Source organism: Rosa rugosa, chromosome 6 (genome assembly GCF_958449725.1).
Source record: "Rosa rugosa chromosome 6, drRosRugo1.1, whole genome shotgun sequence".
Classification (NCBI taxonomy): domain Eukaryota; kingdom Viridiplantae; phylum Streptophyta; class Magnoliopsida; order Rosales; family Rosaceae; genus Rosa; species Rosa rugosa.
This window is the reverse complement of record NC_084825.1, coordinates 49,144,005-49,169,603: the sequence shown is the minus strand read 5'-3', so window position 1 is coordinate 49,169,603 and position 25,599 is coordinate 49,144,005. Positions and strand designations below refer to the sequence as shown.

General features: G+C 39.3%; 4 protein-coding genes and 1 long non-coding RNA gene across 8 annotated transcripts; all 5 read right to left on the bottom strand.

The window, feature by feature from the left end:
• Nucleotides 1–3,943: 3,943 nt before the first annotated feature.
• Nucleotides 3,944–6,255, bottom strand: LOC133717929 (ankyrin repeat-containing protein BDA1-like). The gene is made up of 2 exons (XM_062144690.1): nucleotides 5,506–6,255; nucleotides 3,944–4,953 (listed from the first exon to the last, which is right to left on the bottom strand). The coding sequence occupies exons 1-2, from the start codon at nucleotides 6,076–6,078 to the stop codon at nucleotides 4,159–4,161; spliced, it is 1,368 nt and encodes a 455-aa protein (XP_062000674.1). The 5' UTR covers nucleotides 6,079–6,255; the 3' UTR covers nucleotides 3,944–4,158.
• Nucleotides 6,256–12,193: 5,938 nt separating this feature from the next.
• On the bottom strand, nucleotides 12,194–14,548 carry LOC133715177 (uncharacterized). Of its 2 annotated transcripts, XM_062141569.1 has the most exons (3): nucleotides 13,819–14,548; nucleotides 13,329–13,673; nucleotides 12,194–13,262 (listed from the first exon to the last, which is right to left on the bottom strand). In XM_062141569.1, the coding sequence occupies exons 1-3, from the start codon at nucleotides 14,389–14,391 to the stop codon at nucleotides 12,378–12,380; spliced, it is 1,803 nt and encodes a 600-aa protein (XP_061997553.1). In that variant the 5' UTR covers nucleotides 14,392–14,548; the 3' UTR covers nucleotides 12,194–12,377. The 2 variants fall into 2 exon arrangements, with proteins under 2 accessions (XP_061997553.1, XP_061997552.1); XM_062141568.1 differs by having other exon boundaries at nucleotides 12,194–13,673.
• A 266-nt stretch (nucleotides 14,549–14,814) lies between these two features.
• On the bottom strand, nucleotides 14,815–18,712 carry LOC133715179 (uncharacterized). 2 transcript variants are annotated; one of them, XM_062141571.1, is made up of 9 exons: nucleotides 18,172–18,712; nucleotides 17,753–17,892; nucleotides 17,556–17,655; nucleotides 17,377–17,475; nucleotides 16,897–17,241; nucleotides 16,324–16,416; nucleotides 16,019–16,225; nucleotides 15,331–15,603; nucleotides 14,815–14,952 (listed from the first exon to the last, which is right to left on the bottom strand). In XM_062141571.1, the coding sequence occupies exons 1-8, from the start codon at nucleotides 18,502–18,504 to the stop codon at nucleotides 15,340–15,342; spliced, it is 1,581 nt and encodes a 526-aa protein (XP_061997555.1). In that variant the 5' UTR covers nucleotides 18,505–18,712; the 3' UTR covers nucleotides 14,815–14,952; nucleotides 15,331–15,339. The 2 variants fall into 2 exon arrangements, with proteins under 2 accessions (XP_061997555.1, XP_061997554.1); XM_062141570.1 differs by lacking the exon at nucleotides 14,815–14,952 and having other exon boundaries at nucleotides 15,055–15,603; nucleotides 18,172–18,711.
• Nucleotides 18,713–19,474: 762 nt separating this feature from the next.
• Nucleotides 19,475–23,350, bottom strand: LOC133718418 (receptor-like protein EIX1). The gene has a single exon (XM_062145250.1). It carries the CDS (start codon nucleotides 23,167–23,169, stop codon nucleotides 19,996–19,998), a length of 3,174 nt encoding a protein of 1,057 aa, XP_062001234.1. The 5' UTR covers nucleotides 23,170–23,350; the 3' UTR covers nucleotides 19,475–19,995.
• A 774-nt stretch (nucleotides 23,351–24,124) lies between these two features.
• On the bottom strand, nucleotides 24,125–25,569 carry LOC133718046 (uncharacterized). 2 transcript variants are annotated; one of them, XR_009850075.1, is made up of 4 exons: nucleotides 25,360–25,569; nucleotides 25,005–25,078; nucleotides 24,633–24,794; nucleotides 24,125–24,471 (listed from the first exon to the last, which is right to left on the bottom strand). It is a non-coding gene; the product is annotated as an uncharacterized LOC133718046 (long non-coding RNA). The 2 variants fall into 2 exon arrangements; XR_009850074.1 differs by having other exon boundaries at nucleotides 25,005–25,561.
• Nucleotides 25,570–25,599: the final 30 nt, after the last annotated feature.

The window sequence follows — 25,599 nt, the reverse complement described above, 5'->3', positions numbered from 1 at the left end:
AGATAATTTCTTCCAGAAACATTCAATTGCTAAAATTTGACATCAAAGAACAAATAATCGTGGTAAGTGCTTTTTGGAAAAATCCATGAGCAACAAATGGGAACTTCGAGTTCTTACAACATGGTATGACAAATCAGATTAAACATGTAAAATCTACTGGTTTTATCATGTGTGGTGAATTTATGAAGGAAACTTCAAGTTTCTTAAATGGCATTATCAAAACTACAAGTTCGATTTATGTATGAACTACTGGTTCATCAGGTACCTGCATTTTCTACACATATATTCTAATGCGAAAATTTGACAAGTAACAAAATGATATTGAATAGAGCAAATTGAAATAATCTCACAAATTGGATAAATAAAAATCACAAATCAATTGAGATATTAATTGCATGCTAGTAATTTAACAGATTAATTATCACACAATTATATGAATAAATACTTCTGGCAATTAATTACACATATTAGATATGGTGAATCTATTTACAATATGAAATCATTTTTCCTTTTATTTTGATTCTGCTGGACCAAAGAAGGAGTGGGCTTGATTTGAGCTTCTGACTCAACCACATTTAATATTCACTATTATAACATAACTAAATTCAATGAGAAATTTTAAATACACGCCCCTAATAACTTAATACACATCCCTATTATTTTATATTTCAAATTAGATTTTGTAGGTAGGTTAAATGACAAAAACAGACATCTATGCATTCTAGAAGAAAAAAAATAGTCATATTTTTCCTTATATTATTCTATTTAAATATTTATGTATAAATAGTTAGATAAACACAAAAAATTTCTATACATGGCCTCCCAATTTAATACAAGAATAAAGTTAGAAACTATCTAATTTAATTTTTCCTTAAATAAATTGTAATTAAATGAGGTTAGAAACCATAATATTTAGAATTTCAAAATCAATGGCATTAAATATTTTTAAAACATATCACTTTACTCCCATTTTTTAGTTAATTTCCTTTTTTGTTCTAAGAGTAATGATGAATCAATTTATTTTCTAATATAAAACATCATATGTGAAAAAACTTTGTAACTGTTAATTTGTTTGATCCCTCTAATGACAACTTTTTAGTTTCACTACTGTGGAGAAAGTGAGAAACTACTGATATAGTTTTGGTTGAATGTTCAACTCATAATTTTATACTTGATTAACATGGTGTTTGGTGGATGTGAGCTCAAATAACACAAAACCTATTTATATGCATCTATTTAAAGGGAACAATAATAAATCTTTATGGATTTCTCAATAACAAACACAAGTAATCAATATTGTCATTTACAAAACGTCAATATAATAGAATATACTAATCGTATTAAATAGTAATCCTAATATAGTAAAAAAGTAGGATATTTCATGATTTTTTAGATTAAAGATATTTTAGGTACTTTGGGTTGTGTATTTAGTAAAATATTAGAATGAGAAATTAAATGGGTGGTGTATTAAGTATGGAGTGTGTATTAAGTAATTAAGGGTGTGTATTTAAAACTTCTCAAATTCAATAGGACAATTCTTAGGTTCACCCCTTGGGTGAATGAGCATATTCACCATCTCTTGCGATTAAGGCATAATAACTTTATAATTTTCTAATCCGACCATTCATGTTGTATAACGTAATACAAAGATTAGCTTTGTAAAAAACGAATCAACATTGAAGATTTTTTAGTTATTCATTTCTATGAAATACATGGACGGTTCATCATAATAGTAGTAAGTGTTGTTAAAACCATTCATTTGTTTGATTCAATTAGATAATTAAACGATTTCTGATTCGATTGATTTTTTACATAGATGATCTTTAAAAGCTTATTTAAGATATGGACCGCTGGATTATGAATTTATTAACTAAAAGTATGTTAATCGACAATGGGGTGAATATGCTCGTTCACCCTAAGGGTGAACGTAAGAATTGTTCAATTCAATAGATGTTATTAAATCATAACGTAAATAAATTAATGTAGCGGTTATGTACCTAAGGAAATGGGTTCAAATCCCATTAATGCTTCTGGCATTTCGTATAGGTAATAAATTGGGTAAAATGCTTCTGGCATAACGTTTATGTAATAATCCCGTAATAATTTAGCCCATAATGCTTCTAGCATAAGGAATTATAATGGCATAATTCAAATTTGTGTAACCGAAATTTAAGCCCATAATTCGCATAATATACAATATTAAAATGTAGTAATAAAGGATACATTGTGAAACTATTATGGTAATTGTTTTGGATAAATGTCAATCAAAACCAAAATATGAATTGAATCAATTGATCAATCGCCAATTAAATGGAGTTGAATCTGCTTTTGGCAGTATTAATATTAAATGGTGGTGATAATTACCAATTGGTCATAATGGCACAGTGGACAACATGTTGGGCTGGTACACGTTGTGGCTAGGTTCGAATTTGTTTCTGCATGATTGATTGATGTTCTCTAGTTGTTAATTGGTGCTACTGGACCAAGTGCTAGAAATAGCTACAGCCAAAGAATCCTAATTTTTTTTTCTTTTCCAATCAAACAATCTAAAACACATGAACAAATATATACAAATACGTCAAGTAAATAAATCATGTAGGATTTGCTAGGGTTCATGCATTATGGTGATTTTTCATATTCAATCAATAGGCTCAATAAGCATGAATATAAAATTAGATTTTTGGAAAGAAAAATACTTGATGAAGAACAGACGAATCTTCAGTTTATATGTGCAGGACTGAGAAGGTTGTCTTCTTAGTCAATCCAATAACTCAGGAGTTATTCGCCTCTTCTCTTGATTGAATGATGAACCACCTCTTCTCCGCAACTCGCAATCTGAATCCTAGAGCTTGTCGTGCTGATAATGTGTTGTAAAATGAAAAGTAAGAGAGTTTGAGAGAAGAGAGAAATGACACAGAGAATAGAGAGTGTGAAGAATGAAGTGATTCTATTCATCTCACAATGAGGTTTATATAGGAGTACCTCCAGGCCCGGCCCTGAGAAATTCAAAGCCCGGGGCGAAGAATAAAATTGGGCCCTTTATATAAAAAATAATAATTTTAAATTGCGCCTTTTATCAAAAAATAATTTTAAATTGGGCCAGAGAGGGATGAAGAGTTGAAGACAGAGGGTGAGACCTGAGAGAGAGAGATGAGAAAGAAAAGAAAATGGGAGGAATAAAGGGTGAGGGATAGAGAGCCGCAGCCCAGAGGGGTGAAGAAGACAAGGGGGAGAGAGAGAAGAAAGAAAAGTAAGTAACCATGCTCTTTTGTCTAGTTGCAGGGCGTATATGTTGCCACATGTGAATTGCCCAACACATTCCCTTTTGTTTGCAGCAGCTTTTTTGAATTCCTCCTTTTCTTAATTTAATTCCCAGCCGAAAGAGATTTAAGAGAGACTGATTTGGGCCCTGGGCTATCTCCCTTCCTGCCCTGGGCCAGGGTCGGGCCTGAGTACCTCAGGTTTACAAAAGGTAACTATTTAACGATTACATCAATTACTCATCTGATTACGATCAATCAATCGCTAATTATATTCTGTTAATCATCCATCAATCTTAATTGGCGTATATCACGCAACACTAATTGCTATTACATGAATAGCCACATTAATATTTACAACAAACCTATTTCGAATTAATAAGTAGTTCAAAAGTAGTCATTTTTCATCCTAAGGCTTCAATTAAATTAACTTAAGAATTAATTATACCGGGTATAAAAAGCACTGTTAATTTGAAATCAAATTAGAGGTACTAATGTCACTACAGACTAGACCAAATAGTATTGAGCATCACGATGTAATTAATGGTAAACTATTCACTTATATATTGTACTTTTTTTTGTTATTCTTCTGATGTGCAAAGTCTTAAAGAAAATTAAACACACTCTCCACTCTTCATTTTCATTTTTCTACGTCATTTAGCACCCATGCAGGAAAATAAAATATCCTAAAAATGGAGAGTTCGTACAAAACAGTGGCTACTGTAACACAGTAACAAGGCTTTTTGAACAGAAAAATTATGAGAATATTACAAGCCATTATTAATATTTCGTGGCACAATAACGTTCCACTCATCGATCACCTGCTTGTCGGAGGAGGCAAATGAGAACCGCAGAGGTTTTATGCAGAAGTTACATTTCATCGTATCACCGTACCAGACTAATTCGAATGAATGAATCTCCGCGCTGAATTTACCAGAGGTTCTCCAAGCCTCATAACAAGTTGCCTAACCGATTTGGCAGCAAATGGTACCACAGCAGGCAAAACCGAAGTGAATACAATAATGAAGACTATTGTGTTATCCGGTGCAATGTTAATCATCGCTGTGTTGTATGTACAATACATGGCAGTGATACAGATCTGAAGCTCCAACTGCAAAGGGAATTTGCTTGTGAGGATGTTGATCATGTAAAGAGAAACCGAAAAACCAATGGAGTTGAAAACCACGAAAAACACAAATGCAGTTGCACTATAAGACCCCATTATAGACGTTCCTGCTTTGTGTGCTGGATCACTGCTAGTCCCATTCTTTTTCGGCTCGCTGTCCTGCCAAACACCGGTTGGAGGGCTCAGTCCCACTTGAAATGTCGCTGTAGTCACCAATACGGCTACAATTAACAGTGCGGTGCGCGCATCACTAGGAGAATCTCTGCCCTTTTTGAACTTGAAGTATTCGATGAAATCATTTGGATGCTGCAACTGATGTGTCCCTGCTGCCACTGGGCAGTTCAAGAGGGTTTGGTTATCAGAGTCAAATGAAGGTACAGCAGAATGGACTATGTCTTGTGCTCTCAAAGCTCCAGCACCACGAAGGGTGTCATAGATTTCCCGATCACCAGCTTCACTTGGGAAAATTAGTAGCAGATCAAGAGCAGTGAGACCACTCTGGTTTACTTTGTTCACTTCCATTGCGCCTGGGGTACTAGTTCCAATTCCAATTAACCATTCCACCACCTGTTAACATTTGTACTTCATTAGATTTTCTCAAAGTTACTCCTTCAATTAACTATACATGATTCTAACTACATTGTTTAGTTCTCAAAAAGTCAACAACTACTTTAAATTAAGATCTTGAGTTCTTGACTAACTACATTTCGCCACGTTTGAACATTTGTACTTTTAGAGTTCCTCAAAGTTTCTCCTTCAGAGGACTAGAAGGATTAACATGAGAGTTTTGTAGACCTTGACTATACATTGTTCATTTGAAAATCACTTAAAGAACAGGATAGTTGCCCCTTCAAAGAAGTATTTTATTAATTATCACAAACAAAAACGAACTGGCCGGATCGTTGTTGCAAACCGATCAATTAAACGAAAGAAAAACAAAGGGAGGGATTACCGGATATATTTATTTAAGAGGACAGCTAGACTGTCGCATCAGTAAAACAATGAAGTCAATACTAATCTTGAGGCTGACAAAGGCCACGAAAAACAACTCCGTTTACCTGCTCTAATTCCTTGATGGAAAAATGAAAACGGAAAACTAAGTGATCAGATTGTACATACCTGGTGTTGTTTTCTCCATGTTGCTAGGTGAAGAACTGTATTGCCATGCTTATCCTTCAAATTCAGGATGTTCACCTTCCTCATTTCTGTGACCGATTTCACCAAAACTTCAACAGCTTCAAACTGACTGTTCTTAACAGCAAGGTGCAAAGCAGTTTCCCCTTGTATGGTCACATCTTCAACACTTTCTGGACAAACCAAGACTATTTCTCTGACAATATCTACCCTTCCTCTCCTTGCAGCATGATGAAGAGGAGTCCATTGATCTCTTCCCTTAAGCCGGCATAGTCTTAGATCAACTTTCAGAAGCTCCCCTACAACCTCCAAATATCCGTTGGCAGATGCTATATGCATAGGGCTAAAGCCATCTGGGTTCATTTCTTTGGCCAAAGCCGGTTTCAACCTTAGAATCTCCTTAACAAAGCCAACATGGTCAGCAAGCGAAGCAACATGTACTGGGTTCTCTGCAGAATCTAGAGCAAGACTATGGAGTAGGAGTGGATTCTCTGCAAGCAACTGGTGCAGAAGTTGGATATTTCCACTTTGAGAAGCCTCAAACAGCCTTTGATCCATTCTGGCAGGTTATGTTAAGCTTCCTTATGGCTTCTATTATATCACTTATATGTGTGTTCAAGGGAAAGATTTCTTCATTATGTATGTAAATAAAGAATCTAAAACACGTAGCAGTGCAAATGTCAGAACTCTGTTAGTGTAATAATGTAATATCTGTTCAAGGAAATCCCGATTATGTGTCTGGCCCAAACTCTAGGTTACTTGACCTAGTAGTAATAGGATTAAATTAGAAGGATCTAGATTCCTATTCAATGTATGATTACTTTCCTTGTACGATTGAGATTCTATGCATTGTAATCCTCTATATAAAGAGGCCCCTATTATCAATGAGAATGAACAGAAAATTCCTCTCAATTTCAGTTTCTCTACAACACGTTATCAGCACGAGCCCTAACCCTGAAATCCTAAATTCGTAGCCTTCAAATCCCAGCAATATAGAGGTAAACTTTTCCGGCGACCTCCGGTGACCTTTTTTCCGGCCATCTACAGTAACTTTTCCGGTCAAATTTTCCGGCCAATTTTCAAGGATGAGTAACCGGAACAAATTGGACTTTGCTCCATTGGGAACAACTGGCTCTAAATATCACAGGTGGGTTCGTGATATCCGCCAGCATCTCAAGGCCGATGGAATCTTGAATACGATTCTCGAGCCTAGCCAGGACGTGCTAACTGTTGAGCAAGCTCAAGCTTTGGAACAAATAGAGCAGCCTTAGAGGCAAATAAGGCGAAAGCCATCATCCTAATGACTCGTCATATGGATGATTCGCTCCAGTACGAGTGTATGAATGAAGAAGACCCCAGAAAGCTGTGGGCCTCACTCGAAGAAAGATTTGGCAACGTCCGTGACTCCCTGCTTCCTGACCTAGAAGTGAGATGGCATAGCCTCCGCTTCTGTGATTTCAAGTCAGTTCTTGACTACAACTCGGAAGCACTTCGCATTAAATCCTTAATGGAATTCTGTGGTAAAGAGATCACAAATGCGATGTTGATTGAGAAGACTCTCTCTACTTTCCCCGTCTCTGCATTGATGGTTGCTAAGAACTATCGAATCGATGTTAATGCAAGACGAATCACAAGGTTTCATGAGCTCATTGGAGCTATGAATGTCGCTGAAAAGCATGACAACATCCTTGTGAAGAACTATAATTCGAGATCCGTGGGAACAGAGCATATTCCGGAATCCAATTATAGTCGCGCCCTAAAGAGAGGGCGCCAAGAGCGAAACCCTAATATTAGGGATACTTCTGGACGTTCTGGTCCATATAATCGCTCTACTTGGGAAGGTAACCGCCAAAATAGGCGAACACGAAACCGAAGAGGTAAACGTGGAAAGAGAGAGGGAGGCAACGCCTCTGGCCATGTTGGTGGCGCCACCAACACTAAGAGCCATCTAAATGACGCTTTCAAAGCGCCTCAATCAATGGAGTTTGAGCAAAGAGATGTATGTTCCCGATGTGGAGTGTCTGATCATTGGGCACACATTTGTAGAGCTCGTGAAGAAATTGTCACCGCCTACAAAGCATATTGTGAAGCAAGAGAAGCTCACTATGTGGAACAAGAAGATCAAGAAGATGATCTAGAGTAAAGGGTTGAAGACTACAAATTTGGCTGGGATCAATAGATCGCCAATTCTGTTTAAGCATTTATTTTCCAAGAGATGTAGGCAATTGCCATATCATTTTTGTAGTAGATGCCAATGTTTTTGTCTTTCTTCAAAGTAGGCGTACTCAACGTAAATGTGATGTCTAGGAAGGTTTTGAGATTAGTGGTACTTAAGCGAGCATTGCTCCACCGACATCTCTCTACTCACCTGGTCACATTTATTTTGGAATTACCGAAAGAAGTTAGACGACTACCATTGTTTTGCATTAGCTAGCATTTGGATTAGATTCTCCTAATGATTAAGGGACAATGATGTACTCCGTTGGCTTATGAATAAAATTTTGAGTTCTTTTCATTATGACTCCATTTTGATTCATGAGCATGTTACCTTGTGACTACGATGGCTGGGCCATCAGTATTAATTCAAGGACATGGAATAGCCCAAGTCTCTTTGCCAAATGGCACCTTGATTAATGTCACAGAAACTCTCTACGCTCCTAGGGCAACTCGCACCTAAGGATAGCCAACGGATTCCATGCGAAAACGCATATAAAGAACGGAAATGAGTTCCTTTGCAATACCTCTAATGATTGCGAACAAAGGCGCATCTTAGAGAAGTTTATGTGTCTCTCTAGTGGACTCTATGTCACTATTCGAGCTATTAAATCCAATAAAGTTATGAGAGAAGATCTCTTGGATTTAGACACATATTGACTTTGTCTCGACAGGATAAGTCACCCTGGTCATGATATGGTGATCCGTCTACTAAAGACTTCATATGGACACCCTCGAGCAAAATGAAGCAAGAATCAAAAATTGGTTCCTGGACTTAGCAAGACCGCAACAATTGCAGCATCTGGCGCTGCAGCTGTCTTAGGGCGCCATATGGCCGCCCAAGTCCCTTGTGACAACGCCATATATGGCGCTACCCATGGCCATGACGCCATGGATGTCAATCCCCATGGTTATAACGCCATGGATGCCACTTCCCATGGTCATGACACCATGATGGGTGATGTAGCCACAAACTTTGCTTCAATATGCGTTTCAGACGCTCAGGCCCAACCAAAATTCTCATTGGTTGCTTCTAAAGCCTCTCGCTCGTTTTACAAAGCCCGTTCCTTAGGGAAATTAGGACTGAGACCGTCCTATGCAAAGGATATGAAAATACTCATTATGTTCTTACATAGAATCCGTAGGGATTCTGTGGACTGATTCCACCAACTTGCGGACGTTTAAATATCTCATGATGTTGGTTGATAGGCAAACACGCTAGTCACGTGTTGTGCCATTGTCCACTTGTAATGCTGCTTATGAAAGACTCCTAGCACACATCATATGACAACGGGCTCACTCCCCGAATCATCCTATTCAGTCAATTGGATTTGACTATGCTAGTGAGTTTACATCGAAGACTTTCGATAGTTATTGCATTTGGGACTGATGTTGGACATCATATTCCCATGAGCACACCCAAATGGTCTCGCGGAAACGACTACGATGGTAGTCCGGACATTGGTAATGCGCACCAACCTCCTTATATCCGCTTGGGGTGATGCAATATCGCATGCAGCTATGCTAATTCGTCTACGACCCACTGCCACTCAATCTACCTCTGCGTTACAGCTAGTGACTGGGTACAAATATCGTACTTACGCATATTTGAGTGTGCCATTTATGTGCCAATTGCGCCGCCACAGCGCTCTATGATGGGTCCTTACAGACGAATGGGCAACTCAGTTGGATTTGAGACTCCAACAATCGTCCGCCACTTAATGCCCTTGCATGGTGATCTCCTTACTGCTAAATTTGCGGATGTCACTTTGATGAGACAGTCTTCCCGTCGTTAGGGGGAGATAAGAACACAGATGTTCAGCAGCAACGACAGGAATTGTCGTGGCCTGTCCCCACTATGTCTCATCTCGATCCCTACTAAAGTGACGAGATCAAACAATTATGCTGCAAACATGCCTGCAAGGAAGGACGTTCCTACGAGAGGACATAGCGCCACCCTACACGGAGGTAGGCATGGCGCCAATGCCAAAGAGAGTGGCACTCTGGCATTACAGGCCATGGCCCCAGCTAGGATGCATGGGAGGCCCGTGGGTTCGAAGGATACTTTGGCACATTCCAATCCTTTGATCATCGACACTCATAATCCGTCTCATGAGAATCTTCCGGGTTATGGTTATTGTTGGGGGACGCCTCAACGTTAAAACCCTATTCCTGAGAATATAGAGCTCTATGAAACTTACACTAGTGTACATGAGACGTGGGATAAAAACTCCATCATAATTGATGATGTAGTCACGCATTTCGTTGCGCATGAGTTTGTTGAGTCCGATGATATCGAACCACGCTCCGTTGATGAATGAATGCCAACGTAGAGAGATTTGGCCTAAATGGAAATATGCGATCCAGGTTAAGATGGATTCTCTAACGAAGAGGAAGGTTTTCTGAGCTAGTGATGCCAACACCTCCTGACATAAAACCTGTTGACTAATGGGTCTTCGTTAGAAAGCGTGATGAGAAAAAGAGATGACAATCTCGCCTTATGGCGCAAGGCTTCTCACAAAACGCCCTGGAATCGACTACGATGAGACATATTCTCTCGTAATGGATGTCATTGCACTCCACTACCTTGTCAGTTTGGTAGTTTCCGAATAACTGAACATGCAGCTTACAAATGTGGTCACTACGTATCTCTATGGGGATCTAGATACGGAATATACATGAAGGTTCATGGTGAACTTCATTTACCCAAGTCAAGTGGCTCTAGACCACGGAGCGCGTTTACAAAGAGGTTGAAACGCTCACTAAAGTGACTACTTGATTGGGAAGGGATATGCCCACGCGTTTCTATAACAAGTTTCGGATTCTATCGCGGTTCATGTTGGACATGATCTTCATTAGAAGCCCTTAAAGAGTTAAGGGAAACTGCTGAACACTAGAAATCCGAGTTTGAGATGAAGGATTTTGGGAGAACACGATTATGTCTCGGTTTGGAACTTGAGCATCGTGTTGATAGATGCTTAGGCATTTTGACAAGGTCAAACCTTCAAGCACCCCCATGATCTTCCGTAGTCTTGATCCTGAAAATGATCCTCTTCGTTCAAAGGATGATGACGAAGATGTGCTAGGGGCAGAAATGCCCTAGTTAAGTACAATATGCGCATTATTGTACTTAGCTCCATGCACAAAACCGGACATCTCATATATTGTGAACTTGTTAGCTAGATATAGTTCTGCGCCAACGCGACGCCATTGGATTGGTGTAAAAGATATCTTTCGATACTTGAGATGTACGATTGATATGGGCTTGTTCTATCCCTACAGAGAGATGATGGATTCGGACCCATCACACACTAGGAACGCCGCCAACACTGGCCTCCGTCCACTATCCCCATCCCAAAACGACATGTGTTTTGGAAGGTTTAGCTGATGCTGGGTATCTCTCTGACTCACACAAAGGTCATTCCCAAACTGGTTAAGTGTTCACCATGGGTAAAGACTGCGATATCTTGGAGGTCTACAGAAATAGACCCTAGTCGCTATATCTTCGAACAATGCAGAGATCATTGCTCTTCACGAAGAGGTTCGTGAATGTATATGGATTGGATCCATAATTATGCATGTTCGAACAATTGTGGTTTGAAGTCTACCACAGATGAGCCTACGAGCATTTAGGATAATGCAGCTTGTTTTGAACAAATGAAGTAAGGCTACATCAAAGCGACAACACCAAGCTTAATCAGCAACAACAGACTCTCCTCAAGATCAAAATGAACTAGGTTCGATCTGAGGACAGTGTGGCAGACTTGCTCACTAAGTCATTGCCTAAATTCCACTTTCGAGAAACATGTTGGTAGCATCGTTTACGGAAGTTATCCGAACTCCCATGACCGTAGTCATCAGGGGGAGATGCAGACATCAGGGGGAGATGTCTACATGTATGGTCTCGAAACGTGAAGGGTGTGTTGTGCTCTTTTTCCCCTTCGACCGAGGTTATTTTTGTCCCACTGGGTTTTTGTTACTCGGCAAGGTTTTTAATGAGGCAACGAGAGAAGCACCACGTTTGGACGACACAAGGGGGAGTGTTCAAGGAAATCCCGATTATGTGTCTGGCCCAAACTCTAGGTTACTTGACCTAGTAGTAATAGGATTAAATTAGAAGGATCTAGATTCCTATTCAATGTATGATTACTTTCCTTGTACGATTGAGATTCTATGCATTGTAATCCTCTATATAAAGAGGCCCCTATTATCAATGAGAATGAACATAAAATTCCTCTCAATTTCAGTTTCTCTACAACAATATCATTAATTTATTGATGATGACAAACTATGATAAGTCGTTTACCAGGCAGAAAACTATAATAATTCAGATTGACCAGGGAATAATCTCAGTTAAAATTAGCTGTTGCGTATGACAAGGACTTCCTTGACATTTATGGTGCAACATCTGCAACAGGGTCAACGTTTTGAAATCAGAAACAATCTTAGGATTGATATGTATCTGCTGAAAGAGCTACCAACTGCTTTGTGTTTTAAGTAGTACAATGATTCCTGCCACATACAAGAAGAACAAGATGACCTGTAGCAATTAAAGTTCGAAAAGCATGGAAACCAGGAAATGTGTTGCTTTTTTATTAACTGGAGATGGTCGTCATGACTCATGACTCATAATCTAATTCAAATTAAATGAATCTACTCAAATTCGGCCACCGGCTAATTAGAAGGGTTTTAAGCTTGATCCAAAGTTTCCCAACCGTTCTGGCAGCAAGGTCTCTAAGCTTGATCCAAAGTTTCCTAATCCTTCTGGCAGCAAATAATACCACCGGAGGCAAAGCTGGCGTAAGTGCAAACAGTGAGTACCAACCTGCGGTCTCACCTGGAGAAATAGTAATCAATCCATTGATGAAAGTTACGTACATTGCAAGGCCACAAACAATAAGCTCCAACCGCAAGGGGAAATTGGTTGTGAGGACATAGATCATGTGAAGAGAAACTGAAAACCCAATGCAGTTTAAAATGGCTCCAAAGATGGTGTAAACTGGAAAATAAGAAGCTATATTGGAAGTCCCTGCAAGGTGTGGTGGCTCAGTGCCATTTGTGCTCAAGTTTGTGTCAGACCAAAGACCGCCTGGAGGGTTGAGTGCAATTTCATAGCTCGCTGTAGCCACTAATACAGCTATAACTAACAGCGCGGTACGTGCATTATCAACGGGGTCTATACCCTTTTTGAATTTGAAGTACTCCATACCGTCTAGCTCCTCTTGATCAGTCTGTGATCCAATTTGAGTGCGGTTCTGACTAGGAGAGCCAGTGATTTGAGCAGAAACAGGATGGACTGGAGCTACTGTTGTCGAAGCCACATTATTTGGCTGTTCTTGAGTGGTCTGTGGTGCTATTTGGTTATGATTCTGATTAAGTGAAGGCACATCAGAACTCGGATGGACTATATCTATCGCTGTCGAAGCACCCTGCTCTTGATGGGCTTGTGGTGCCATTTGGTTATGATTCTGATTAAGTGAAGGCACATCAGAACTGGGATGGACTATATCTATTGCTGTTGAAGCCCCCTGCTCTTGATTGGTCTGTTGTGCCAATTGGTTAGGATGGACTATATCTATTGCTGTCAGAGCCACCTGCTCTTGATGGGCCTGTTGTGCCATTTGGTTATGATTCTGACCCGAACTATAATGGACTGTATCTAGTGCTGTCGAAGCCACATTATTTGGCTGCTGTTGATGAGTCTCTGATGCCATTTGGCTATGGTTTTGAGCATATGAAGGTACATCAGAACTAGACTGGACTCTCTCTCGTGCTCTCAAAGCTCCAGTATCACGAAGGATCTCCTCAATTTCCCTATCACCGGCTTCACTAGGGAAAAGTAGTAGCAGATCAAGAGCAGTGAGACCCCTCTGATTTACACTGTCTACTTCCAACACACCCCCTGGAGCAGTTCCAATGCCAACTAGCCATTCCACCACCTGTGAAGATATGTACTCAGATAATTAGAAATTTCAAGATTATCGACTGCATAGTTTCTTGATCAATATCGAGAAACTACATCTCTATATTTTCCCATTCGCTAGTTTAGCTAGGATTCAAATAGAAGTGTCAAAAGGCACTTGCCTGGTGTTGCTTTTTCCAAGTTGCTACATGAAGAACTGAGTTGCCAAGATTATCCTTCATATTCATGACATGCAGCTTGTCCATTTCTCGCACCAATTCCAACAGGACTCTTATTGCTTCAAATTGGCTGTTCTTAACAACAAGGTGTAACGCAGTCTCCCCTTGTCTTGTCACATCTTCAACACTTTCTGGACAAGCCGAAACTATTTCTCGGATAACATCTACCCTCCCTCTTCTAGCAGCATGATGCAGTGGAGTCCACCGATCTTTTCCTTTATCCTGGGAGAGTTCAGGTAAAGCTTTCTGCAGAGCCCTTACAATCTCCAGATAGCCATTGGCAGATGCCACATCCATGGGGCTAAAGCCATCCTTGTTGAATACTTTGGCCAAAGCTGGTTTCAACTCTAGAACCACCTCGACAAATTCCACATGACCAGCAGCGGAAGCAACATACAAGGGGTTCTCTCCGGAAGCTAGCAAAACATTATGCAGAAGCTGTGGATCGTCTCTCAGCAATTGATGCAAAAGCTGGACATTTCCAGTTTGAGAAGCCTCAAGCAGCCTAGTATCCATCAAGATGGGTTATGTAAAGCATCTCATCCATGTAGGACCAATATATAGTCCCAGTTCAGTTGAAAAGGTTCATCACTAGATTACAGATAACCGGCGCCAGATGCCGTCCTTAAACATACAAATCCTTGGATCAGACAATTAGTCATTATCAGAATCCATTCTCGGAACCTCGGGTTATGACCATAAAATAATCTCGCGGGGACCGTGCGATAGCCAACAGGGAGAAATGTTAGAAACTAAGAAACAATCCTTCCATTTATAATTCTTTTCGGTACATCAATTGCGTAGGTTCAATTTTTATACAAAAAATTCATATAGAAAAAGGAAGCAAAATTGTATGCAACATCTGTATCCCTCAAACAGCCTTTGTGTTTGGTCCGACTCGGAGATGGGACATGGTGAGCATCTCATCTGTATTTCTAAATTGGACTATATATTTTCTGTTCAGGTGAAACGGTTCTTCACTAGAGACAAGTTCTCGCAGCAGTCACTACTCCAGGTGAAAAAAGGTCTTCACTAGCTAACAATTAACACCAGCGCCGGCCTTTAAAGTTCAAAGTCCTGGATCACACGTAATACAAGTCAGAATCTATTCTGGTAAAATTATTAATTCATTGATGATCTAACATTCTAATTATAATACTTCAGGAGATGAACGTAAAATAATCACGCATGAACCATGGGCAACAGCAACCAGGGTAAACTGTTGGAAACTAAGAAACAATCATTCCATTTACAATTCTTTTCTTTCAAATCAACTGCATCAATTGCATAAGTTCGACTTTTAAACAACAAATCATATAGAAAAAGGAAGCAAAATATTGAACCTTTTTCGATGGTAAAAATAAACCTAAACCGTCACTGATTCTCGATACATAATGTTTATTCAAACTCTGATAAAATGTATTCAAAATGTGGGAGCTGGGTGGGCGTCTGCACCTCAATCCCTCACAGCCCTGGTATTGATTCAAGATTGTATTTCTTCTCAGAAGGTGCTTCAGAACCATCATTCTCTAATAGCTTTGGCTTCTTCATGGCATCAAGAGTTTGCAAATATGTGTAGGAAGCATTCCTATTAGACGAATTGACTGGATTACTAATTCGGCTAGCAAGAAAGCGGCGAATCAGACTCCTCAGGAATGGAGCCATAGTGTCTGGCTCATGTTCCAAGTAGTACATAATTCCTCCCATACACAAACAGAACAAGAACACCTGTAACAATAAAAAAAACAAAAAAAGCATTAATTTAAGCACTTCAATAGTCTCTCAAATCTCCATTCTACCACCTAATATATCAGGCACTATCACACAACAAATTAACTGTTTCAGTCAACTTGAGAACATGACTCACGATTGTCACAAGACTCAGAACACAAAATTGTCAGAACAATGGACTCATGGTTGTCACTAGACTCGGACCACAAAATAGTCAGAACAACTCTCTCATCTATTTGTTCAATCAATTCAAAATTAAATAAGGAAATGGTCACCGAGTGCTAAATTCAACAAGGAAAACATTTTCTAACAAAAAATTTCAATTCAAGATTGGTTGAAAACAAGTTTCCTTCTCAATGGTGATAGAGATCAAAGTCAAGGAACAAGTGGCAAGGTAGTCAAGCAATAATACCTCAGCATTCTTAATATCTGGAAGCAGGTGACGGTTTACTAAAATATACCACAAAGAATCTCCTGCCCGTGGAAGAACATATAGAGCAAGTTCACCACGCCTAGCCTTTTTCTCCAGTAGAACTGAAAGAGCAGATAGACCACCAGCAATCCAATATACAAGCTTGTTGTCTTTTGATGCAACTTTTCTGTGCAAACATATGACACCCTAGCACCAACAAAGAAACATTAAGACCGTAACCATGCAAATCATACAGATAAGAGAAATTAGTAAACCAAAAAAGGTAGGGGGAAGAAAAAAGCTACCTGAAAGACTCCAACGAAAGCAGACAAGAATGCTGTTGAGCGAACAGAATCTTTAACAGCAAACATAAAGGTGCGAGCAGGGGCCGCCAGGAACTGAAGGACATCAAGTTAAAATTAACATCAGAATTACCCAACAGAAGTAAGAAGTGACAAATGAGAAAGCATACATTCAGCACCCTTAACTATCCTCTTGAGATTAGCTAGCCACTATAACAATCTCATAAGAACAAAAATTACAAATTCATGCGATGAGTTGAAACGGCTCTGTAATCCCCATTATAGTGGCAGTTGCAAGGGCTAAAAGCATGGAAAGTCAGAATGGTGTGCATACATGGCAACAACAGCACTCTAGAAATGCCTACTTTTCTATGTACAAGGCGCACAAGTCATGAGATATATGAGGACTACCCTAGAATGCATAGTTTCGTAGGTATAAGGCACACAGGGCAAGTTGGTCGCAGAAAATAAATTGCTACAATCCACTATCTTGCTTATTGCAACTGAAAAGTCAAATACAAAATTTTAAGACAAGAATCATTATAAAGGAAAGAGAACAAACTTAAAGGAATTTACCTTCTGTAGGCGGAGAACGACAAATGGTACAAACGTCAAAGAGAAGTAAAGCGGAAATGTTTTCCTAAATGTAGCTGATGTTGCAGTTGCATTGTGCACTAAACAAGAATTTGTGTGGGGATGAATAACAGAACAAGGCAAAATGGATGGAAACTCTTCCAACTTTATATCGCTTCTCCCTTTCTCAGCCAAGTAATCAGCCAGTGAGGCAATATCCACTGGGTATCCTCTACAACAATCCCTTACGGCCTTGTATACAGGCTGAGCAACAGGACCAGTCTTCTGGATAAATTCATGATAAGATTTAGGCAAGCTCTCAGGACGCATTACAAAGGCGTACATAACCTGAAACAGAATTTGTTACTAAATAGAAATCATATAGTCACTCCAAAATAATTCTGATGAAATTGAGCAAAACAAAGAGAGAGTTTGGCAAACATGACAAATGCAAGCTGAACAAGTATATAGATAAACTGCTACCTGTGCACATGCAATAGAAAAGAGCAGAGAATCCCCATGCCTCCAGTGGCTTCCCCAAAAGTGAAACTTGTTCTTAGACTTTGCAGAATTATAAGCAGACTGGAAGCAAAAAAGGGGTCATAAATTCGGAAATTGGAACTACCAATAAAAATCCAGAAATACAACATGGATCAATTTACCTGTGCTACCCTTGCCAACAAGTAGAGAGATAGTGTGCGCCTTCGGTTTGAGTCATCTAATGCTAAAATAGACAACCCCGCAATTGAACCTGCTAAGATTCTGCTCCATCATCCCCTTAAACAAAGTCATATATAAGGAATAATAGCTTCAAAACAAGTCAAAACACATGAAGCGAAACACACAGAAGAATACTCACGCATTCAATGGTGTCTCTTTCTTTCTGTACTTTCTCAACAAGCATCTAATAGCATGGTAAGAACCACTAAATCCACCAAAAAATAAGCCAATTCGGCATGCTTCTTCTCTCACAATCAGATCTTTTTCCGAGACAAGTTGCTGCGAAAACAATAACAGCATATGAAATTCCTTCATAGTTCGATTTTAACAACAGCCTAGAAAAGAATAATCATTTTGTAACTAATTTTGATTCTTAGATAAACAAGTTCAATTCTTATGGACTATAAAATCCACATTCACTATCTTCAATCAAGCAATTCACTAATCCGATCCTAAACACTAAATTCTGATACAAATTCTATCATCACCACAATTACCAAAATCAAATCAGGCACGAAATGCAAGTATAATTACATAAAATGCCACTGAATCTCATACCTTAAGATCGAGCAAGGAAGAGTAGGATTGTCTGCGAGCGAGCTTAAACGCGCGAAGAAGAATCCCAATCCCAACTCGGACGCCATAGGAGAGGAGAAAGCTCTGGCAGAGGTTCCCAATGGCGTGGGCGACGCACGACTCGTCGTTGGCGTGGTCGCAGGGGGGGTGGTGCTGGGAGCCACGGGCTGCGGCGGTGCGCTGGCGGCGCTGGAGCTCCTCAATGGCGTCGCGGAGGCGGTCCTCGGCCTCGCGTAGGGGGTCGGAGGCGGCGGCGTCTAGGGGCGGCGGCGGCGGGGAGGTCGGGGGTTCGGGGAGAGACGACGGCGACGGCATTGGGGAGAGGAGGATGAGAAAGCTTGGGCCTTGGGGTTTGGGCTTGGCATCTGCGAAACGGATTTGGGGGAGTGATTATGATGTCATTAATGGTGTCATCATCTTTGGGAATTGGGAATTGGGAATTTGGGGGAAGGAAGAAGATGGGAGAGGAAAGGTGTGTTTTATCTGTTAATATATTATTGGTTGGTCTATCTCTGTTTTGTCTATAGTGTCATGCTGGGTATTTAGGTCTCTGTCTGTATCTTCTTTCTTCCGTACTGTGATCACTGATCGGTGATAATGAAGTTTATGAGGGAGTTCATGTCGACCACTAATGGTGAATTACTTATAAATTTTGGCAACTTTTTTATTTTTTTATTTTTTTTGGAGGTTCTGAGGTGGTTCATGACTTCACGGAACATTAGTCCATGTATTAATAGAGCAGGTTTGAAAATTTAAGTAACAAAATAATTTAGTTCATAATTTAGTTCCTAGGGATGATCAGCCACGCTAAGATTGAGACACGGCCCAAACTCTTACAGGAGGCAGCAGTGAATTTGCAAATTGATAAAACCCGGCGGTCGAATTTTCCATCTCCAAGGACAGAAGTTTTGAGAATTCAAGCCAAGGTCACGGCGAGATGAGCCGTTTATCATTACATTCGGCTATAGCTTAGTTATCATTTGAGTACGGAATTCTCTCGCCACGAATGGTTAGTTTTGAATTTTCTTATCTAAAATATGAGTCTATTTTTTTTTCTTTTTTTTATGAGAAGTTTTTATAGACAAAGACATGAATAGCGGAAGTTGTGTCTCTACTTATGTTATTTATTTGTATACATAAATTATTTGTCCAGAAAATTTTCCTCCATGGTGTGTCATTTTAGTTTTATTTTGAAGGAATAATTGACGCAGACGGAATGATCGAATTAAAAAAACTAGGTTTACCAGCAATAAACCTAAGCAAAAGGGTTCTGGAGTCCACCAGAGATAAAAGAGAACAATCTCAATTTTATTGATAATAAGATAAAAGATGCATTCTGCAGCCTTAAGGCGGCTTATTTATAAGAAAATAAACCCTAGGGCGACTAACAAAGAAACCCTAAAGCCCATGGGTAAAAACAAAAACAACCCGAAAATAACTAGGAAAACCAAAACACCGGAAAATAGAAAAATGCAGTTTTGAGGCCCTAAACGACCCCGAAAGCCAGGAAAAAGGTCACAGGTCGTGGCAAAGCAACGAGTTTGATTTCTGGCGCGATTCCCTTTCCGGAAAGGTAAGGTGCGTCCCAAATGGACTCCGTGGAGCTGTTTCGCGTCTACTAGTCACTTTTCGTTTTCCTCCTTTAGCACGATCCAATTGTTCTTCAAATTGGGCAGCCATCTGTTCTGCATCAATAATACTAATTCAAAGCAAAGTCTCCATTTTCGGAGTTGTTTATTTATGCGAGAACTTACAGACACAATTCAGAGCATACTAGTTCTTTTCAGCAAGAACAGAAGTAACTAGCTAAACATACTCAACAATTAAAGCATAAATTTTAAGCACAATGCTATTGAGGAATTGCGAAAAAGCAAAGCTCCATGGCATGTTAATGAGCAAGGAGCCAAGTATACTCCAAAAACCAACCGCGAATCCCAATCCCAAGCTCAGGTAGAACCACTTGTCGTCAAGTAAATCATATCCTCTCTGTTGCTCAACTGTTGGTGGTGTCACCTTGCTTGCACTGCAATTCTTGATGAGTGGAGGACCACAAAGTTCATTGCCAACAAAGCTGGATTGATCAAGGGTCTGAAGCTGAGTGCTTTCTGGAATCCGTCCCGTCAAATTGTTGTATGACAAGTTCAAGCGACTCAGAAATGTCATTTTGGTCATGCTTGTAGGAATTTCACCAAAAAGATGGTTCTTCGACAAATCAAGAGATTCTAACTGACCCAAATTACCAATCTTTGAAGGGATTCTTCCGGTCAAAAGATTGTTTGATAAGTTCAATGTGTGCAAGCCAAAGAGGCTGGTCAGTTCCTCAGGAATCCCCCCAGATATAATGTTATTGGAGAGGTCAATGCTTGTTACTAATCCAAGGATGCTGCTGTATTCCACTTCTCTCCCTTTCGTCACCAATACCGCATTATCGCTATATTTTCCTCCAAAAGTAAATTCTTTAACCCACCAATCAAAAGTATCTTGGCGAAGTGTACTTAAAACTAAGAAAAATGATTTTGACACTGTATTCATGGCAAGACTGTTGAAACATCTTGGTATTGTTCCGGAGAGATTGTTATGGGCAATGTCCAAGATTTGGAGACTTGTGAGATTGCAGAGTTCATGTGGAATGTCACCCTGAAGCTTATTTGAACGAAGGTTAAGAACCCCCAAGTTTGGAAGGCTTTTTCCCATCCATGTTGGTAAGCTTCCCTCAAACTTATTTAGACCAAGGTCAACAACCCGCAATTTAGTACACTTCTGCAATGATAGCGGTAACTCCCCAGATAACTGATTATTGCGCAAGTGAAGTGATATGAGGCCTTGCAAGTATCCCATGGAGCTTGGAATATTCCCAGTCAACTTGTTGCTTTCCAAATTCACAAATTTCAGGCTTTTCCAATTCATCCAACAATTAGGAATTCTCCCAACGAGATGATTGTTCCCAAGGTAAAGAAGTTCAAGTTTCTTATTTGGTCCTTCACAAAAGAAATGGGTGACAGATCCAGAAAATGATGAATTGGAAAGATCCAGTATGCTTACATTGGAAGAAACAAGAGGCAATGAACCGTTGAACTGGTTAGAACTTAAGTCAATTATTGACAACTGGGAAGCAACTAAACTTTGGATCTCTCCATGCAATTGATTGTGAGAGAGATCAAGAGAACCTAAAGATGAGTGCCAAACCCAATTTGGAATGGTACCCGAAAGTCCTGTACTAGATAAGCTTACACCCTTTAACTGGACTTGTCGCTGAATCCACGTAGGAAATTCAGGCCCTATATGCCAAGAATCTAATCTTAGGTACTGAAGTTGAAAAGGAGGAATCCAATCTCGACTAGTATTGAGCATCAATGAATTTTTGTTTCCATTGATGTCTAACAATCTTGTCAGACAAGAAAAATGAACTTCAGAGACTGCACCTTCCAATGAATTATAGGACATATCCAAAATCGTTAGCATTTTGAGTTGGCCAATGCTTTCTGGAACAGTTCCATTGAACTGATTCCGAGAGATGTCTAAAGTTTCTAAGCGTGACAGATTAGCCAGGGACACTGGAATGGGACCTGATATTGAATTATTAGAAAGATCAAGGGAGCTCAAGTTTGTAAAGGTTCCTACCTGCTCTGTTAACTGACCAGAAATATTACAGGAACTGAAAGACAATGACTTGATTCTATTTGAACCACACGCAGACAAAGTTTCAAATATTTCTGAAAACCTTCCAACCGTGATATGGTTCCATGAAAGATCAAGAACCATCAATTCACAAAGATTTCCCAATGACTTTGGGATCTTCCCTTCCAACAGATTTAAACCCAACTCTAGGCTGATGATGGATGTCAAGTTCCCAATGGAACTTGAAATTTCACCCTGAAAGTTATTGACAGATAGACTCAAGGACTCAAGATAGTTAAAACTATACAACCACTCAGGTATGGTTGAATTGAATCGGTTCCCATCGAGATTAAGAATTTTAAGACCAGTCATATTCGCCATACCATCTGGCAGTGACCCTTCAAGTGCATTGAATCCCAGTTCCAAAAGAGTGAGATCTTTGTGGTTAAACAACCACTCAGGTATCGAACGACTAAAATCATTCATGAACAGATCAATTTCCCTGAGAGACGTAATATTGTGTGGACTGCTGGGAATTGGACCTTGGAACTTGCAACCCTCCAAATGAAGAGAAACTAGATTTCTAAGACTAAAAACCCACCCGGGCATCAAAGAATTAAATCTGTTCCAAGAAAGATCAAGGATGGCAAGAGAAGTAAAATTGATGATAGGTAGAAGTGGAATGCTATGAAGTTGACAACCGCTCATGCTTAATTCTACCAAAGAGGGGAGCATGTTTGTCACTAGCAGCCAATGATCAGATGCTTTGCTAAGATCAACTTCACTCATGTCCAGGTGTTCCAATTGAGAAAGACCAGAAATCCATTGCATGTTCTCAACTTTCTGGCCGTCGCCACCAAGAAAGAGATGGCTTAGACTGGAAAGATTTCCCAATTGATGAGGAACCATTCCTCCGAAGCTTGCTTGTGAGAGGTCAAGATGAGTTAAACTATTTAGAGAACCAAAGAAGCCAGGAATCTTTGTCCCTTGAAAGTTATTGTTACTTAGGTTAAAGTAGGTGAGATGCGTTAAATTGAGCAGGGAAGGATTTATCTTACCGCCCAAGGAAGAGTTGGAATCCACCAAATAGTCGGGGTTATCGAGATGCAGCTCATGGATGTGGCCGGTGGAGTAATGACAGACAACTCCAGCCCAATTGCAGCAGTTGGAATGTTCTTCAGCAACCCATGATGAAAGCCGATTTGAAGGATCTATAAGATCTTGCTTGAAAATGAGAAGCGCTTGTTTTTCGCTTTGTTTACAAGGCACACCCAGGTTTCCATTGCATGAACCAATACTAGTAGTAATGGTTGCAATAGTTAGCAACCTGAGAATTAAGAAGGCTCTCATGGTCCTCTTCATAAAGTTGGTGAATTAATGGTGGATGTGGTGTATAACAGATCCGTCTGGGGTGCTATATATACTAACAGGGTCTAAAGTGGAGCGTATTATATGATCCAAGTTTGTAACGTGTGAAGCAGAACCGTCTAGGGTGCTATCCATACTACTAGCTAGCAGGATCCAACTGGAGACTACTCTTCACCAAAGGAAATTGTGATAGAAAACTTTCGGGGATTTAATGACTGCCATAACTAGAGTACTCTTTACCAAAAAAAAAAAAAAGAAAGACCAAGACTTTTGCTAAGATCCATTCTAATATTCTAGTGCGATACTTGTCAGTGACACTGACAATGGGGCAGACATTGTTTAGTTACAGGTTTGTCAGGACTCAAGGGGAAGAAATATCAGAGGAAAAATGCAGAAGAAGACACTAAAGGTCAGGACTGAGGATGGAGATTGGGATGCCATTTTTCTCAGTACAGATCAGAACTTAATCAATGATGTGGGACCACAATGACAATTTAGAGGCCATTTGCAAACGAATTGGACTATCAACTAGCTATACCTATTGATGCAGTAGTATTTCTCGTAATATTATTGGATGAAATTTGAGTTATGAATGAATTTTAGATCCTCATGGAATTGATTTCCTTACGATCGATCACCACTACAATTATAAGCTACAGCCACGTCCCATGTTCGTGGCTTTATACAGAAAACGACAAGCAAGAGACACATTTATTCGTGTCCAATGCCCAGAGCCACGCTGCAGCCACTTTTAAAGATGTCAGTGCGCTGTGGAGCAGTTGCAATCCTTCAAATGTGCCACATTCCAACTCTTTCGTGGGTATTACTATGAGGGGACCCACAATTATGTGTGCCAATTCTAAACTATTTTAACAATATTTTATTGGGTTCAATACCCACCATCAATACAAACCGTGACTATCTCTATTTGCAATTAAAAAAATATATATTAAATAAAAAGATGCATAAAATTAATTATTCCAAAATATTTAATTATAAAATTCCAGAAACCATTCAATTACAACTTCAAATTTCTCTACATATGAAAGAAACAAGTGCATTTCACTAATAATTATGGTACCAAGGATCAAACTGTAAAACATGAAAATCAATTGCCAACTTCAAGCAACCACATAAAAATGCATACAGAACCTAAGAATATTTTGTCTACAAACTTTGCCTCATTTATGCTGCAACCTTATCTGCAATTCTCTTAATAGCGCCTTCTTGATATCCTAGAACAACTACACTTGCTAAGCCAAATTTAGCAGCAAAGCCCAACGAGCATTTTCACATCTGTAGGATCAATCATGGGTAATCAGTTGCTAAAAATAACTAGCACAGCAAACCACTAGCACCATAGTGCAAAGCAATGAGTATGTAGTTTATAATTTGAGGTTAACATATTTAAACTTAAAAAGACCACTTTAAAGCATGTAAAGATGAGGGAAACATACCACTACATATCACATATATGTTATGAGATACATCATCTTAGCAACTCCACAACTCCATATCACATTTATGTTATGAGTTCTGGTGCAGGAAGCTTCCCTAACTTCAGATAGTCATCAGGGGTTTGCACACCATGATCAATATCATCACAGTTCAAATAGCATCTGAATTGATAGGACAGCAATGAAAAAAACTTAAACAGAATAATAGATTGATGTATGTTGAAAGCCAAGTCACCAAAAAAGAATTGACTAAACACATAATCTCAGTAGATAACTTGATACACATAATAGTTTGCTTGTAAATATGCATTGCATCTATGAAGGTTAATCAAACCACATAGAAATTTAAAGAAAATTGTCAACAAGTTTTACCTCATAGTTTGAATCACAATATAGGTATCAAGATATTTTCCATCCTTTAGCATGTCCAAAAGACCTTCCATCACCTAGCAGTAGTAAACAAATGAAATAAACAACTTGAAAATCAGATGTTTTTTATGTGTTAGGACTATTAATCAATCTTTATAGTGGAAATGATAAGGTAATCATATTAAGCATTCTAATTTACGTGATAACTGTCATGTAAAGGCAGACAAGCATTAAGTTCTAGTTTGTCATGCATAGATACAGGTATTTCCACACAAGTCAAAGTTCAAGGTAACTGAGAATTTGACATGAACTTTAAGAAACAAGTTTATTTCTGGACTCTTATAATCAATAAGCATACCCCGAATGTTACTGTTACATCATCTTAGCAAGGTTCACCAATTAGGATTCTCATGCATTTAGATCATAGAACAATTATGTGGCTAAACTCTGAAATAACCAGGAACAACCATTAATCAGTCATGACGCTAAAGTAAAAATAATGTTTCATTCAGAAAACACAATTTATATGAGGATGATCCTCCTTAAATTTCAGAGGTAAGGAATTGAAATTACAATACTTAAAACACAAATTCAAACC

Bases quoted from the DNA above. Each gene is read 5' to 3' on its own strand.
- LOC133717929 (XM_062144690.1), bottom strand. From the start codon at position 6,078: ATGGATCAAAGGCTGTTTGAGGCTTCTCAAAGTGGAAATATCCAACTT. The intron at 4,954-5,505 runs GTATGTACAATC...AAATGTTAACAG, and splicing joins CATGGAGAAAACAACACCAG to GTGGTGGAATGGTTAATTGG.
- LOC133715177 (XM_062141568.1), bottom strand. From the start codon at position 14,391: ATGGATACTAGGCTGCTTGAGGCTTCTCAAACTGGAAATGTCCAGCTT. The intron at 13,674-13,818 runs GCAAGTGCCTTT...ATATCTTCACAG, and splicing joins CTTGGAAAAAGCAACACCAG to GTGGTGGAATGGCTAGTTGG.
- LOC133715179 (XM_062141571.1), bottom strand. From the start codon at position 18,504: ATGCCGTCGCCGTCGTCTCTCCCCGAACCCCCGACCTCCCCGCCGCCG. The intron at 17,893-18,171 runs GTATGAGATTCA...TTGTTTTCGCAG, and splicing joins CTTCCTTGCTCGATCTTAAG to CAACTTGTCTCGGAAAAAGA. The intron at 16,226-16,323 runs GTAGCTTTTTTC...TGTTGGTGCTAG, and splicing joins CTTTCGTTGGAGTCTTTCAG to GGTGTCATATGTTTGCACAG.
- LOC133718418 (XM_062145250.1), bottom strand. From the start codon at position 23,169: ATGAAGAGGACCATGAGAGCCTTCTTAATTCTCAGGTTGCTAACTATT.